Here is a 13,962-nt window from a genome sequence, read left to right on the forward strand (position 1 = left end):
GACTGCCGGTGCTGGGCTGGATGTTCAAAGAAAAGGTCTCCTCTACACACCATGTGACTGATGCTACGTGGAGTAAGTGGGTCACGCTTATTACACAGCAGGCTCGAATAGGAAACCCCAATCGCCCAGGAATCTTGGAAGTGATCATGAGTTTTTTCCCAATTCTCTCCCCCATCCCACTGGATGGAGCGAGCAGCTGTGTGGTGCGTAGTTGCCGGCTGGGTCTAAACCACAAGTGCATAAGCTTACTGACAGCCTACTTGGAATTTGGGAAGTCTATTCTTGTTTAGGTCTTAGATAAGGAGCAACTAACAAAATTACCATTTAATTTCAGGACAAATAACCATTACTGCTACCTAGCTATCACCACATTGAAAAAGCTAGGGTCATTGTGGATACACTGTGAAAAGTGATCAGAAATGCACCAAAAAAAAAAAAAAAATCACTGAAAAGAGTTAATATGCTAGAAAACACAATGTTTTTAGGCATTGTTGATTTGTATTGCTACATGGTACATAGTACTAAAGAGGAAACCAGAGCTACGTGTAGCAGAACTCCTACAAAAGAGGGAGGGGACATGTGACAGTTCCTGTCAGGGAAAACTGGAAAATGTTTTTCCTAAATGGAAGCAAGAGCTATGGTAGCATCGAGACAGTGATGAGGAAGAAAAACAACTTGTCACAGAGAATGATGGTCACACTAGAATTAAGGCAGTGAAAAGAATGATTAGGCAGATCCACAAAAGGTAATGTTCAGGTCTTAACAAAAGATCTGAATTCACCCTATGGCTGATTTAGCTTTCTACTTCTATTGCTAGCTTTTACTCTGTGCACCCACTACTGGTAACAATTTAACTGGCTAAAATTAACTAAAGGAAGGCTAGCTCAAAGTATTGTCTGGAACACCAATTCATCTAGAGTTAACTAAATCACGTTATTATAGCATGTGTTATACAGCAGAGGCAGATCCTAAACTCATGCTATCAAAGTTTATCAGTTTTTGCCCTGAGCAAACTGATCATACACTTGCCTGGCCTCTACTCACTTGCTTAGAAACAAAGACTATCCCCATGCACAGAGATGGTGTCCATCCTCAACTCAACCCACACTCTGTTGGCCTGTTGCGTTGGAGGATCTTAACCATCAATTCCCCAAAAGATGCCCTATAGCTTTCATTTAAGCTGTACAGAAAAGCATCTAAGTAGGTTCCACAGAGGGGTTATTCTGAAGTGTTAAAAGTTTTAACTTGGATCATCAAGTGAACCAGAAGTTTGCTAAGTATTGTTCATCCCTGATGAAAAAGTCATTAAGAAAAATATTTGAGAACTTCTATATGAATTTGGGTTCTGTACTACAAGAAGAGATTTTTCCTTCACGGAATTTAAAACATATACTGCTATTATGCCTAACTCTCCCCCCAGCCCCCGCGAAATTTAGTCCCACAAGTGTGTTCCGTAGAAATAACTCTTACCTCTTCCTCACAAGCCAAAGAAGTATGCCAAGAGAAGTAACTAGTGCATGTCTGCTCATCAAAAGACAGAAAAACAGGCCGGCTGTCATCAACATCAGACTTGCATACAAAGCTAAAATAGCTTTTATGCTTCAGTTCAGGGTCTGCAGGGCAAGGATCTCCATCCTCATAGACAAGGTTTAATACTTGATCTTTGTAAGTTAACGTTTTACTCGGTTTTCCAGCATTAACTGGTTTTGGACCACCAGTGATGCAAACAGCTAAAGTAAAAAAGAAAAATTAACAAAACAGATAGAGTCTGATGTAACCACCCTCCAAAACTGCACCTTGTAAGATGAACAGCAGGAAACTTAAGATTTTAGTCTCACTTTAACTTTCATAGGAAAGATAGGCAGGCTTTTTCACACCATCCAGAGTGAGCAGCTTAAAATACAAGTTAACTTCTACTGATGTTTCAGAAGCATCCAAAACAGAGCAGAAAGTTAGAAAGAGGTTGGCATGTGTTTGAAGTGTGGACACATGGTTCAGTGCCGATGTACTACAGCAATACATCCCCAATAGAGCCATTTTTGTGCTCAGCTCATTCTAGGTGGAAGCTTGTAACTTCTTCCTTTTCACAACAGCCAAGAGGCACAGTAGAAGCATCTACACTCCTGCCCTCACGTCCAAAAGAATACCCAACCATTCAGACCTAAAGAGATTGGACAGGAAGTGAGACCATGTAAGTTTAGGAATGGGGTTTGACAGGAATACATCACTTTATTTTCTCAAACAGTTTTAGGGTCTTTCCCTATGTTTGCTTCACTCCTTCCACATTTGCAGTAAAACCCTCCCCATGCATTTTACTGTAAATTTGAGCCTAAGTATTTCCTTTGGGTACTCTATTGTCAGTGATTACAGTATCAGAGGTGATAAGATGCTTACCAGCTCCATTAGCACATGAACTTTTAGCTTCAGCACAAATATTCAACTCAATTTTTCTGTTGTGTGAGTCATTGATGGTATAGCCAGACTCTCGCTTTAGTGATGTCAAATCAAAGAGGTGGCCTGTAGGCAGATCAGGGAACTATTTAATCATTTTTTTCAGATTCAAAATCAAGACATTCCTTTGTATTAAAAGCTTTCAGTAACTTAAATTCGTAGAGAGGTCAACCAGCCTCTAATCACCTGCTAGCTCGAAAGGCAAACAGTTACTAATTCATATTAATAATTAGAGATAAAACTAGTTTCAGAAGTATAGACTATTTATGTTCCAAGGCACATTGCAGTACCTTTCAAGATATTTCTACCCACCAATAAGCTTGATAGTCACTATCCAGATGACTGCCCTTTTCTAATGAAGTCCCTCAAGAACACAAACCAGCAGTGCCGCATCCAGCAGCCTCTTCCACATACAAAATCCTGAGGCCTCCTCCTTACCTGTTGCAGGGTTGGTTACCCGGCAGTCATTTTGCACATTGCTTTTAAGAGGACACGCAGCAGCGGTGAACCATAAGAAGGTATATTCACAATCTTCAATGGCCATTATAAGCTCTGGCTTTGATTCCTAAACATGAAACAGTGGAGAGAGGGACATCTCTACAGAGTGATACTGCAAGATTTCATGCCACAGGGTTATCCCTGAAGCCTGTAGCTGAGCTCAATTCAAATGCCAGTCCTAGGACTTAGACTGTCATGGTCCAATGAATTAACCCAAGGACAGGTTATTCAACTGTGACTATTTCATATACACAGGAGAACAGAACCATTACCAGGGGCAATAAAATTCATGAGAGGAGAGCTAAAAGCAGCCTAGCCGTGCAACAGGAAATCCAAAAGGTGAGGGTGAAACATCTTAAATAGAAGAGTACTTAATGGCAAGGCATACAGATGTGCAAGAGTTAAGAACTACATAGGCAATAGCATTATTTACTATTTGAAATGCTTTCCAAGCTGCAATACATTAATCTTCAAGACACAAACAGACAATTTGAAGCTATTACAGAAGATAAAATCTGTGCTAGCAGATTGTACAAAAAAAAAAAAAAATCTTTTAAAACTGCTTAGCATCTAAAGTTCAAATACTTATACGCCAGTCTGCTTACAAGGCTGGCTCCCATCCAATTACAGATGATTAGGGAATCGGTAAGAACTGCCCAACACTCTCCATATATATATATACAGCAGGATGAACAACTCATAAAAACATAAAACGCCACCAGACCAGAAGAAGCCCACTTACAATTTTGCTTTCATCACATTTAAGGCGCAATATTGTTGTTTTCTTGTGAATTTTATTGGGACACTGCTCCCCATTAATGTATTTCAGAATAGAAATGCCATTTTCCCACCGGGGACCATCAGCCACTTCCCCAAGACTTGTACATTTTGCACCCTCCATGAGGGAGGCAGCCGCATCAGAAGGACAGGAACCTATATAGATGAACAAAAACTGCATTATTACTCCAAATGTTGTTAAGGCTTACTTGCCTGGAATAAAACTTCACTACTATACTTTCAGGTATGTCATGGCTGATCGATCTCCAAGCCACTGCCCAAACCATACTCATCAGGTGTTTTTTTCCCCAAAGTCACAAGTAGCAGCAACTGCCTCACTTCACTCAAGGTCATGCAGAAAGTAGTGGCAGCTACTACTGGGGAAGTAGACCACTACACAGAGTGAAAGGCTAAAGTTTGTTACCTGGTCTTCCACAAAATGTGGAGTCAGTTAGAAGATGCCATAGAGAAAATTCTGAAGTTAAAGATTAAAATAATCTTGGCGCAAGATGTTAAGAGCTATAGCAAACTTTGGATAAGGATGGAAGAGCTAGAGTACTGAAGTTATCAAGAGAAGATAAGAGCTGCTAATGAATCTCATTTGCCAAGTAGATGGAAATCAGACCCACAATCTACCCTTCCTTCTGGTGCTGAAATTACACTGTCTCCACATACTTTGCGTTGTGAATTTTTTTTTTTTCTCTCTGAACAACAGCCAGGAGTACTGTTCTACCACTTGCTTCTCCTAGCTACAGCAAGAATTTTATTTTGCTCTTACGTGCAGCACCATATGGTACTAAGGGCTTGCAGACATTAATATAGTATTTCTGTGCAGAAGCAGATAGAGCAATTGCCTCCCAATTCTCTCTATGCCGTGTCAGAGATGACAAGTCATAGAAGTTTCCTTCATCATCCCTGTAAGACAGACAAAGGATTCAAATTAAGAGGCATTTAAAAAAAAAAACAAGTAATTATAAGTTACAATTCTTAACGTTACTACAATAACTTAATAACCTAGTAACTCCATAAGCAGAGTATCACGCTGAAAGAGAAATCTACACCAGACTCACTGCTCCCTACAAACCTCAGATTCAGTACAGAGATATACGTATCTGCACCAGCCATCCCCACAGTAACTGTCCACGTGCACATATCCCTCAGCCAACGCAAGAGTAATTCTGGCTTTTCACTGAAGCATGCAGGCTTTCAGTGCATGGCAAGCACAAATGCACACTTACAGTGGATTGTTTTACCTATATATTCTACCTGTAGAAACCTATCACAATGCCAGATGTTAACACTCTGGGTCAGTTATTAGCCACATTTGATCCCACCTATCAAATCTTAATGAGCTAATACTTGGTTATGACAGAAATAGATGATGTTTTTTCTTAGAGCTTTGCTTGGTGGAAGTTCCAAACAGACAGCAGTTGTATTCTCATTTAAATTAGCTACAGTTAACTAATACCTAGACACTTGTAACAACATAACATACTCAGAGTTCAACCATCCATAACTGCATATACTCACCAGTTCACTTTGATGCTAAGCTTATTCCCCAGAAAAAGCTCAAAGAAAGTATTTTTCTTCAGCAGAATTAGTTTTAGGAAGTACAAATTGCAAAAGTTACATTGCATTGGCATTGAATGCCACATTAGCTGGTTACTGACTAAGTCAAAATACAACTGAAGTGGCAGTATTGCACTAAGTAGCAATAAGGCTGTATTTGTTTCTGTCACCATACAGCTCTATTTCAAACTTGTGGAAACAACTTACTTGTAGGAGCACTCAGTAGATTTAACAGGTGGGCAAGCATACTGAGTATGCCATTCAAACATGTAGGTGCAATCTGGAGTTTCCTTCAAAAATACAGGCTGAAAGAACAATACACAAAAGGAATTTACTTTCTCATTTAGACACACTGAAGCTACCAAAATGTCTCAAGCTTTCTTCAAGAAGATCCAGGAACTTGTATTTACATATTATCTTAGAGCCACACTATGCCTCTGACCAGCTGAAAGCATGGTTTCTCCCAAAGCTGAGTTTATCCACACATACACTTCTGATAAAAGGGCAGCTATTAGGAGCTTCTGCCTCCTCCATGAAATAAGGGGAAGAGAAAAAGTAACTCTAGACACCACTGTTTAAGAACAGGAAGGAAAGCACAAGTACAGAGAGAGATACTGAAAGCAAGTAAACAGCTTATTTTGGTCTGGCCATAAAATACCTGCTTTCCTGCAGATTTACCCTCTACCTTTTATTTCTTACAAAGAAACTGCTGTTATTTCTGGGAGAAAATCCCTTCCCATCATCTCCAAGAGCTTTGCTAATGGCAGGCATCCCTTAAAAGGAACAATATGCCCTGACTTTCCTGGGGCATGACAAAGGTATCTTCCTTAAATAGGAAATTCAAAACATTACTCATTTTTTAATACTTCAACAGGACCTTGCAATCTCCTGCCTGATCTGTGAATGATTAGGCAGTCCTTGAAGGAAGCTAGTTCATGTTCTTCACCTTACCCTCACACACATTAAGAAGAGGGCAACTGTGGAAGACAGTATGTACAGGAAGCGTATGTTTTGAAACTAACCTCAGAAGTAGTCTTGTCACAATAGAATAATATAGCAGTTGATCGTTCATATATTTTATGACATTTTTCTCCATTGGTGTAATTAATCATTATTAAACCATTTTTGAAAGTCAGTTTTTCTGTAAGCAAGCCTAGAAGCAAAGAGTTGAGAAAAGTAAATAGCTAATCCAGTAAATACACAACTGCAGTAATGCCTCTGGCAACAGGGTTCCATAGACAGCAATAACATGCACAATAAAGTACTGATAGAAAGATCTCAGCCCTCCTCTGAAACTTGTGACCTACTTATGGAATGAGTACTAATGCAGTACAGTAGGGTTGAGCTCATTCCTAATTGTGTATCAAGATAACTATATACATAACATTTTATTTGCACATGAAGCAAAAGTGGTAGGGTGCTTTATCTTGTAAGATGTACAAGATTAGCAAGAACCCCTCTTGTATGACACAGTAGCTTCAATTACGCCCTGGTTAATCTACCCATTCTCTAAGTTCCTTCCGACCAAGTGCTATACCTGCTACTTTTCTGAAAGTATTGTCCATCTTCTTTACTTGACATGATGACACAGCATGAGCCTCTGGTTTGCAAGGTTCTGTTATTTCTCCACAGATTCTGAAGTAGTAGTCATACTCATCTGTACTCACTTTTATGTCTTTGTTGGAAAGTGGCTTCAGATTATAAACATGACCGTATCTTGGATCTTTCACCTGGCAATCCTCTCCTTTAAAGAAAAGTTAAGGATATAAAATACAATTTAATATCTATGAGTTGTGCAACATACACTTAGGACAATTAAGGCTTACTGGCACAAATAAGACCATGAAAATAAGTAGCTGGCACTTTAGGGCAGTGACACTTTCAGTCCAGCCAAGCAGCTCATTTCAGGAAGTCACCAGTATCTAGAACTATGAGACTAAGCTACAAATGGAACATTTCTTTTATAACTGCCACTAAAGCAAGATGCAAAAATCACACTGTAGTTCAAAAACTACCTCAAAGTGGCCTCACAGGTTCTTCCTTCAGCCATGCCGAAAGTTAAGTACAGAACCAGACACACTAAGTCCAGCACTTGCTTAATTACCCAGAAAGAACAGCAAGGTCACAAGGCCAAAGCAAAAGCTGTCAGATATGTCCGTCTCGCATCTTCTTTTAACAGCTATAAGTTTGCCAAGTTAGGAAATAATCGATCATAGGAAACATCAGCTACAGCTTTACACATCTACCAAGATGTATACAGAAAAGGTTTGAGAAAATTCTACTTCCACAAGTCTAATCAGCCGATACACATCAGTAATTTTGCTGATGATCAAGTCCTCAGTTTTAAATTGATCCTCTGCTCAATATTCGGAAGCTTTTAAAGAAACATCAGATTGTATCACATGATTATTATGCTCCGCTCAACCATCCAACAAGTTGGTACCAAGTTAAAGACAAGACATCAGTTTCCTTCCCTTCAAAATCACAACTCTTGTCACCACTGTCCTGCACAGTAATTCTGTGCTACAGAGCAGTAGCTTGTAAACATTCCTCTCATGCCACATGAGATCACTGGCAGTTTCAGTAACATCTAGGATTCCTGCAACAGATCCTTTACAGGAAGTCTGGATGTTTCGTAAGGCATTATCTACAAGTTACAAAACAAAGCCCTCAAGGGCAGGGAAGATACCTGTACATTCAACTTCCCATCTAAGAGCCAGCCAAGTACCAGAACCTGTGATTCCTTCTTGCATGTCCTGGAGTCAACTGTAAACTCTGATACTCTCCCGCTGTTCTCTCCCTCATTGTCTAACAAGAGTCAAGTTTGCAGTATAGCTTCCAGCCTTCAGTGGGGGACAGGGAATGACTTGCCAGGCATAGGATCAACTGCATTCTCATGAAACCTGATGCTTTAAGATTTACAAGACACTAGCAAGTCTGCCTGTGGTTTAACAAGGTAGTGCTATGACTTCTCAGAGGCAGTATTATTACTTCATCTCCTTTCCCTAGACAGGGAAGTACATTTTCCTGTCATCCTAACTTGTACTTTTAATGTTAGAAGTAACTCTTAGTTGGCTTAAAGCTCAGAAGAGACACCCCTCCACAAGCCAGCACCTTTTACAGAAAGATTCCCAGGGCAAGAAACAAACATAGCTTCACTAATTCTTGTACAGATTTGTTTGGTATTTTAAAGCTTAAATAACTACACTTACCTTCTGCTTTGTGAACAGGACATGCTGCCAAGGTTCTCCAAACAAACACAAACTCACAGTCATCCTCTTGCTCAAACACTGGTGATCCCTAAAGAAAAGAGCCATACGAAGGAGGCTTACTAAGTCAAGTCTCAAAAAATCGCAACTCTCAGAATGTACATACAGAAACCTTTTCTATTGCAGCTGAACAGTCTAAGATCTCTGTTACCAGATTTCAGTATTCATTTTCAGCAAACAGCTGCTTCTGGTGGCTCACCAGGATTCCATGATAGAGTTCACTGTTGTGTTCTACAGGCTTAGGAAAGCAGCTAGAAGAAGAGACAAGGGAAAAGCCTGTATACAAGAGACTACTTTTTATAACCAGCCTCTCCATTCCAAGAGGAATAGAATCATAAGAATAGTTTGGGTTGGAAGGGACCTTTAAAGGCCATCTAGTCCAAACCCCCCTGCAGTGAGCAGAGACAGCTTCAACTAGACCACGTTGCTCAGAGCCCCGTACAACCTGACCTGGAATGTTTCCAGGGATGGGGCATCTACCACCACTCTGGGCAACCTGTGCCAGTGTCTCACCACCCTCAGTGTGAAACATTTCTTCCTTAGATCTCATCGAAATCTGCTCTCTTTTAGTTTAAAGCCATCAATCCTGGTCCTATTGCAACAGGCCCTACTAAAAAGTCTCTCCCTATCTTTCTTATAAGCCCCCTTTAAGTAATGGAAGGCTGCAAGAAGGTCTCCCCAGGGCCTTCTCTCCTCCAGGCTAACAACACCAACTCTCTCAGCCAGTCCTCACAGGAGAGGTGTTCCACCCCTCAGATCATTTTTGTGGCCCTTCTCTGGACCCGCTCCAACAGCTCCATGTCTTTCCTGTGCTGGGGGCTCCAGAGCTGGACGCAGGACTCCAGGTGGGGTCTCACCAGAGCAGAGTAGAGGGGCAGAATCACCTCACAGCCTGCTGGCCACGCTACTTTGGATGCAGCCCAGGATAAGGTTGGCCTTCTGAGCTGTGAGCACACATTGCTGGCTCATGTCCAGCCTTCCCTCCACCAGTACCCCCAAATCCTTCTCGGCAGGGCTGCTCTCAACCCCTTCGTCCCCCAGCCTGTACTGATACTAGGGGTTGCCCCAATCCACGTGCAGGACCCTGCACTTGGCCTTGTTGAACCTCATGAAGTTCACATGGGCCTATTGCTTGAGCTTGTCCAGGTCCCTCTGGATGGCATCCCATCCCTCAGACACGTCAACCATCCCACTCAGCTTGGTGTCATCTGCAAACTTGCTGAAGGTGCACTTGATCCCACTGCCTATGTCATTGATGATGGTATTAAAGAGTACTGGTCCCAAGACTGACACCTGAGGGACACCACTCGTCACCAATCTCCATCTGGACACTGAGTCATTGACCACTACCCTCTGGATGTGACCATCCAACCAACTCCTCATCCACCAAACAGTCTACCCACCAAATCCCCCCTCTCCAATTTAGAGAGAAGGATGTTGTGGGGGACAGCATCAAAGACCTTACAGAAGCCCAGGTAGATGACATTGATAGCTCTTCCCTTGTCCACAGATGTGGTCACTCCATCACAGAAGGCCACTAGGCTGGTCAGGCAGGACTTGCCCTTGGTGAAGCCATGCTGGCTGTCTCGAATCACCTCCCTGTCCTCCATGTGCCTTACCACAGCTTCTAGGAGGACCTGTTCCATGATATTCCCAGGCACAGAATTGATGCTGACAGTTCTGAAGTTCCCAGTGTCCTCCTTTTGACCCTTTTTAAAGATGGGTGCAATGTTTCCCTTCTTCCAGTCTCCAGGGACTTCACCTGACTGCCAGGACTTTTCAAATATCACGGAGAGTGGCTTGACAACTACATCAGCCAATTCCCTCAGGACTCTGGGATGCATCTCATCAGGTCCCACAGACTTGTGCATGTTCAGGTTCCTCAGGGGCTCATGAACCTGACCTTCTCTTACAGTGGGGGACTTCGCTCCTCCAGTCCCTGTCTTGTGGTCCATCCACTCGACAGGTGTGGGAAGAGAGATTGCCCGTGAAGACTGAGGCAAAGAAGTTGAGTACCTCAGTCTTCTCCTCCATTGTTACCAGTTTGCCAGTCTTGCTCATCAGGGTGCAGGGGGGATATGCTTTCTTTGACTTTCCTTTTCCAGCTGACATACTTGTAAAAGCCCTTCTTATTACTCTTTGCACCTCTTGCCCAGTTCAGCTGCAGCTGCGCCTTGGCCTTCCTGACCCCATCCCTACACAACTAGGCAGCGTCCCTGTACTCAACCCAGGTTACATGTCCCTGTGATCAAGTCCAGTATCACATCCCCTCTGGTAGGGCTGTCTATAACCTGGCTTACGAAGTTACCCTCAATGCATTCCAGGAGTCTCCTGGATTGCCTACAGCTCGCTGTGCTACTTTTCCAGCAGATGTCAGGGTGGTTGAAGTCCCCCAGCAGGATCAGAGCCTGCGAGTGTGATGCCTCCTGTAGCTGGAGTGAGGCGGCTTCATCAATAGGCTCCCCTTGATCAAGCAGCCTGTAGTAGACACTGACCACAAGGTTTTGTTGCCTCAGTCCCCAATTCTTACCCATAAGCTTTTGACCTGCTCATGACTATTCCTCAGAGACAGCTCTTCACACTCTATCCATTTCTTGATGTGGAGGGCAACGCCTCCACCCTTCCTTTCTCACCCGTCCCTTCGGAACAGCCTGTAGCCGTCAATAACTGCACTCCCATCATGGGATTCGTCCCACCAAGTTTCAGTAATGGCAACCAGGTCGTAGCCTTCTTGCAGCACAGTGACTTCCAACTCCTCCTGTTTGTTGCCCATGTTGCATGCATTGGTGTAGAGGCACTTCAGCTGGGCTGTGGGCCATGTCGGCCATTCTTCCTTCTTAGAGGAACACCCCTTAATTCCTTTGAGGTGTTTTGCCAGTGTTTCCCTGTTGGCTCCTATTACCTCAGGAGCCCCTGGCTCATCTCCATAAGACTTCAAGTGTGCTGCAGTGTACACAGCACATCTCAGAGCAACAGGCTGAGGGCCATTGCTAGCACCCTGTCCCTCTAAGCTTGGCGTGTCATCCCACAGCTTGTCACAGGCAAGCCTGACATTATCCCCTCCCCTGTCAAGTCTAGTTTAAAGCTCTGTCTAAATAAACACTGTCTATTTTGTTATAGTAAGTCAAAGCTTTAAATCCTCATTAATAGCAATTGGCACAGAAAATTACCATTGTTTGATCACACTGGAAGATTATACGTGTAGAATAACGTTGCTTATTTTTGCATGTGTCACCATTCAAGTAAATAATGCTTAATGACCCATCAGTAGCAGCCTGTGGGTTTATCTGAATGACTCCAAGGTTCTTGCTTTTATCAGTGTATTTCACACAAGATCCTATGGCACCACCTACAGGAAAAAGAAAAAGCCTGTATTTTAGTTCAAAGCTTTGACAACTAGAGTTAACTTTATTGTAAAATAATGTAATGATTGTAGTTTTAAGAAAGCTTTAAGTATTAAGGCAGACTTCAGTTATCCTGAAGCATAACACAGAAGAAGTGTTTTCATAACTACAGTTAGAGACATTGCACACCTAAAGCCTTTGAGGAATAGAAAAAGTTACTGTCCTGCATTTACCAAAATCTTTAAAACTGCATTTACTTATCTGCTCCCACAGACTAACAGAAAACTACAGCAACAGGTTAAATAAATCAAACTGGCTAGAAGTGCAATAAGACATGGCGTAAGTGTCTCATTTTGGCCTCATCATTAGGAGGCTTCAACAACATTTAATTTTCCTTTCTTCTTCTTCAAAAAAAAAAAATCAATTAAGGATACTGGCAAATATTGCCTTCTATGCATTTTTCCCTAAATGCATTCCCACACATCTCAATGCAAGAATCCTGATGAGCATTAAGACTGCTCTCAGTTTGAGAAAGTCTGTTTACTATAACCTTGACATACCTCACCCAGGTCTATGCAAATTCAGTGACTGAATGGGCAGGATTCAAGAAATCCTACTAACATAACCAGGGATGTCATTCTGCATGTAACGTCTTACATCAGAAGTCACAAGTTAAGAAATGCTTGCCACTTGGCTTACCAGGGCATCCAGGCACATAGGGCAAAGGCTTGCAGACATTCAAGAAAAATGTTCGCTTCTTTGCTTCCTTTGAAGTGTCTACAGCAACCCATGGTTCACTCTCTTTGCTCAAGTCACTTAAGTCATACTCATTGCCAGCAGCATCTGAAAGATATGTGGTACATACAGTAAGCTGAAAGACAGCCTATTAGATAGTCACAGAAGTATTGGGTTTGAAATGACACAAGTTTCACTGATGAATACGCATAATTCAAAGTAATTTTCAGAATCACATTAAATATCCGTTACGAGGACGTACTGTTTCCATAAAAAAATGTCACTACACCGAATGTAGAACAGAGTTCCCTTTACAGTTACTTCCCACAAGTAACTACTCCGTAATTCACAGCTGTGTTTTTCCAGAGGCCAATACTAAATTAACCCATTTCCTTTGGAGTTGGGCTGAAGCAGCAACCTGGTCACGATAAAGATTAAATGTTTTCAAAGTAATTACCAGGTCTCTTGTGTATATCACTATGTTTCACATCAGCTTCTTGCCTGTCTTCGTAAGTTAAACCTGCTTCAAACAACTTACCTCCTCTCCCTCTCTACAATTTCCATGAAGACTTCAAGTCTTATAAATGTCTTCACAACAGCCCTTATTCCTAAAGCCTTCTTCCACAGAAGTTTGTTTTCAGTTAATTCTTCCAACATTTGTTGGACAGAGCCCACACAAATTCCAGGTACTTACCTGTAACCTGGCAGTCTACAGGAGCAGGAGCACAGGCGAGAGCTGTGTGAAACTCAAAAAAAGTATCATGGATGTTCAGCACAGTGTTTATCTCTTCACGCACAAACTTAAGCTCTCCAGGATATGAATCATTACAAATGAAAGTCACTGTGAATGTGTCCGATGTTCCTGTAAAACAAACACTTTGCTGCTGCTCGTTCACCCAGGAATATTTTAATTTAAGTTCAAGCTAACACTTGATTTTAAAATGTTCTAACAGTTTCATATTGCTAATTGCTTCAAGGAGAACACTGTCTTATTGCTTATGTTTTTTTAAATTGTAAATACACAGGCCTTTAGAGACCTGTGCTAAATTAAAACTGTCTCTCCAAATGGGAGACCAGAGTGCCTTGACATATTTCAAGAGCTTAATTACCTTCACTGAACTGTGCTTCCTAGGTCTTTGACATGATGTATTTGAAGAAACAGAAAACTTACCAAGTCTGTTGTACCAGCAGCCTCTAAACTACATCTACATAGCAAGGTTTTGGGGTTGGGGGTTTTGTTTGTTTGTAAGAAGTTCAGCATAAGGACTGCAGAACAAGTAATACCAACGCTATTTAAGCAGCATATGTTAATTTCTGTT

At 41.9% G+C, this 13,962-nt stretch overlaps 1 protein-coding gene across 1 annotated transcript; it reads right to left on the reverse strand.

The window, feature by feature from the left end:
* Positions 1–1,470: 1,470 nt before the first annotated feature.
* Positions 1,471–13,505, reverse strand: LOC104627522 (cation-independent mannose-6-phosphate receptor-like; the record flags this gene model as incomplete). The annotated part of the gene is made up of 12 exons (XM_010295815.1): positions 1,471–1,730; positions 2,395–2,517; positions 2,890–3,016; positions 3,692–3,882; positions 4,505–4,641; positions 5,503–5,600; positions 6,318–6,448; positions 6,833–7,039; positions 8,508–8,595; positions 11,735–11,913; positions 12,608–12,751; positions 13,338–13,505. Coding segments are annotated over 12 exons (1,853 nt in total), but the record flags the coding sequence as incomplete, so codon positions are not given.
* Between the last annotated feature and the right edge of the window lie 457 nt (positions 13,506–13,962).

This window comes from Phaethon lepturus, unplaced genomic scaffold (genome assembly GCF_000687285.1).
Source record: "Phaethon lepturus isolate BGI_N335 unplaced genomic scaffold, ASM68728v1 scaffold11481, whole genome shotgun sequence".
Lineage (NCBI taxonomy): Eukaryota > Metazoa > Chordata > Aves > Phaethontiformes > Phaethontidae > Phaethon > Phaethon lepturus.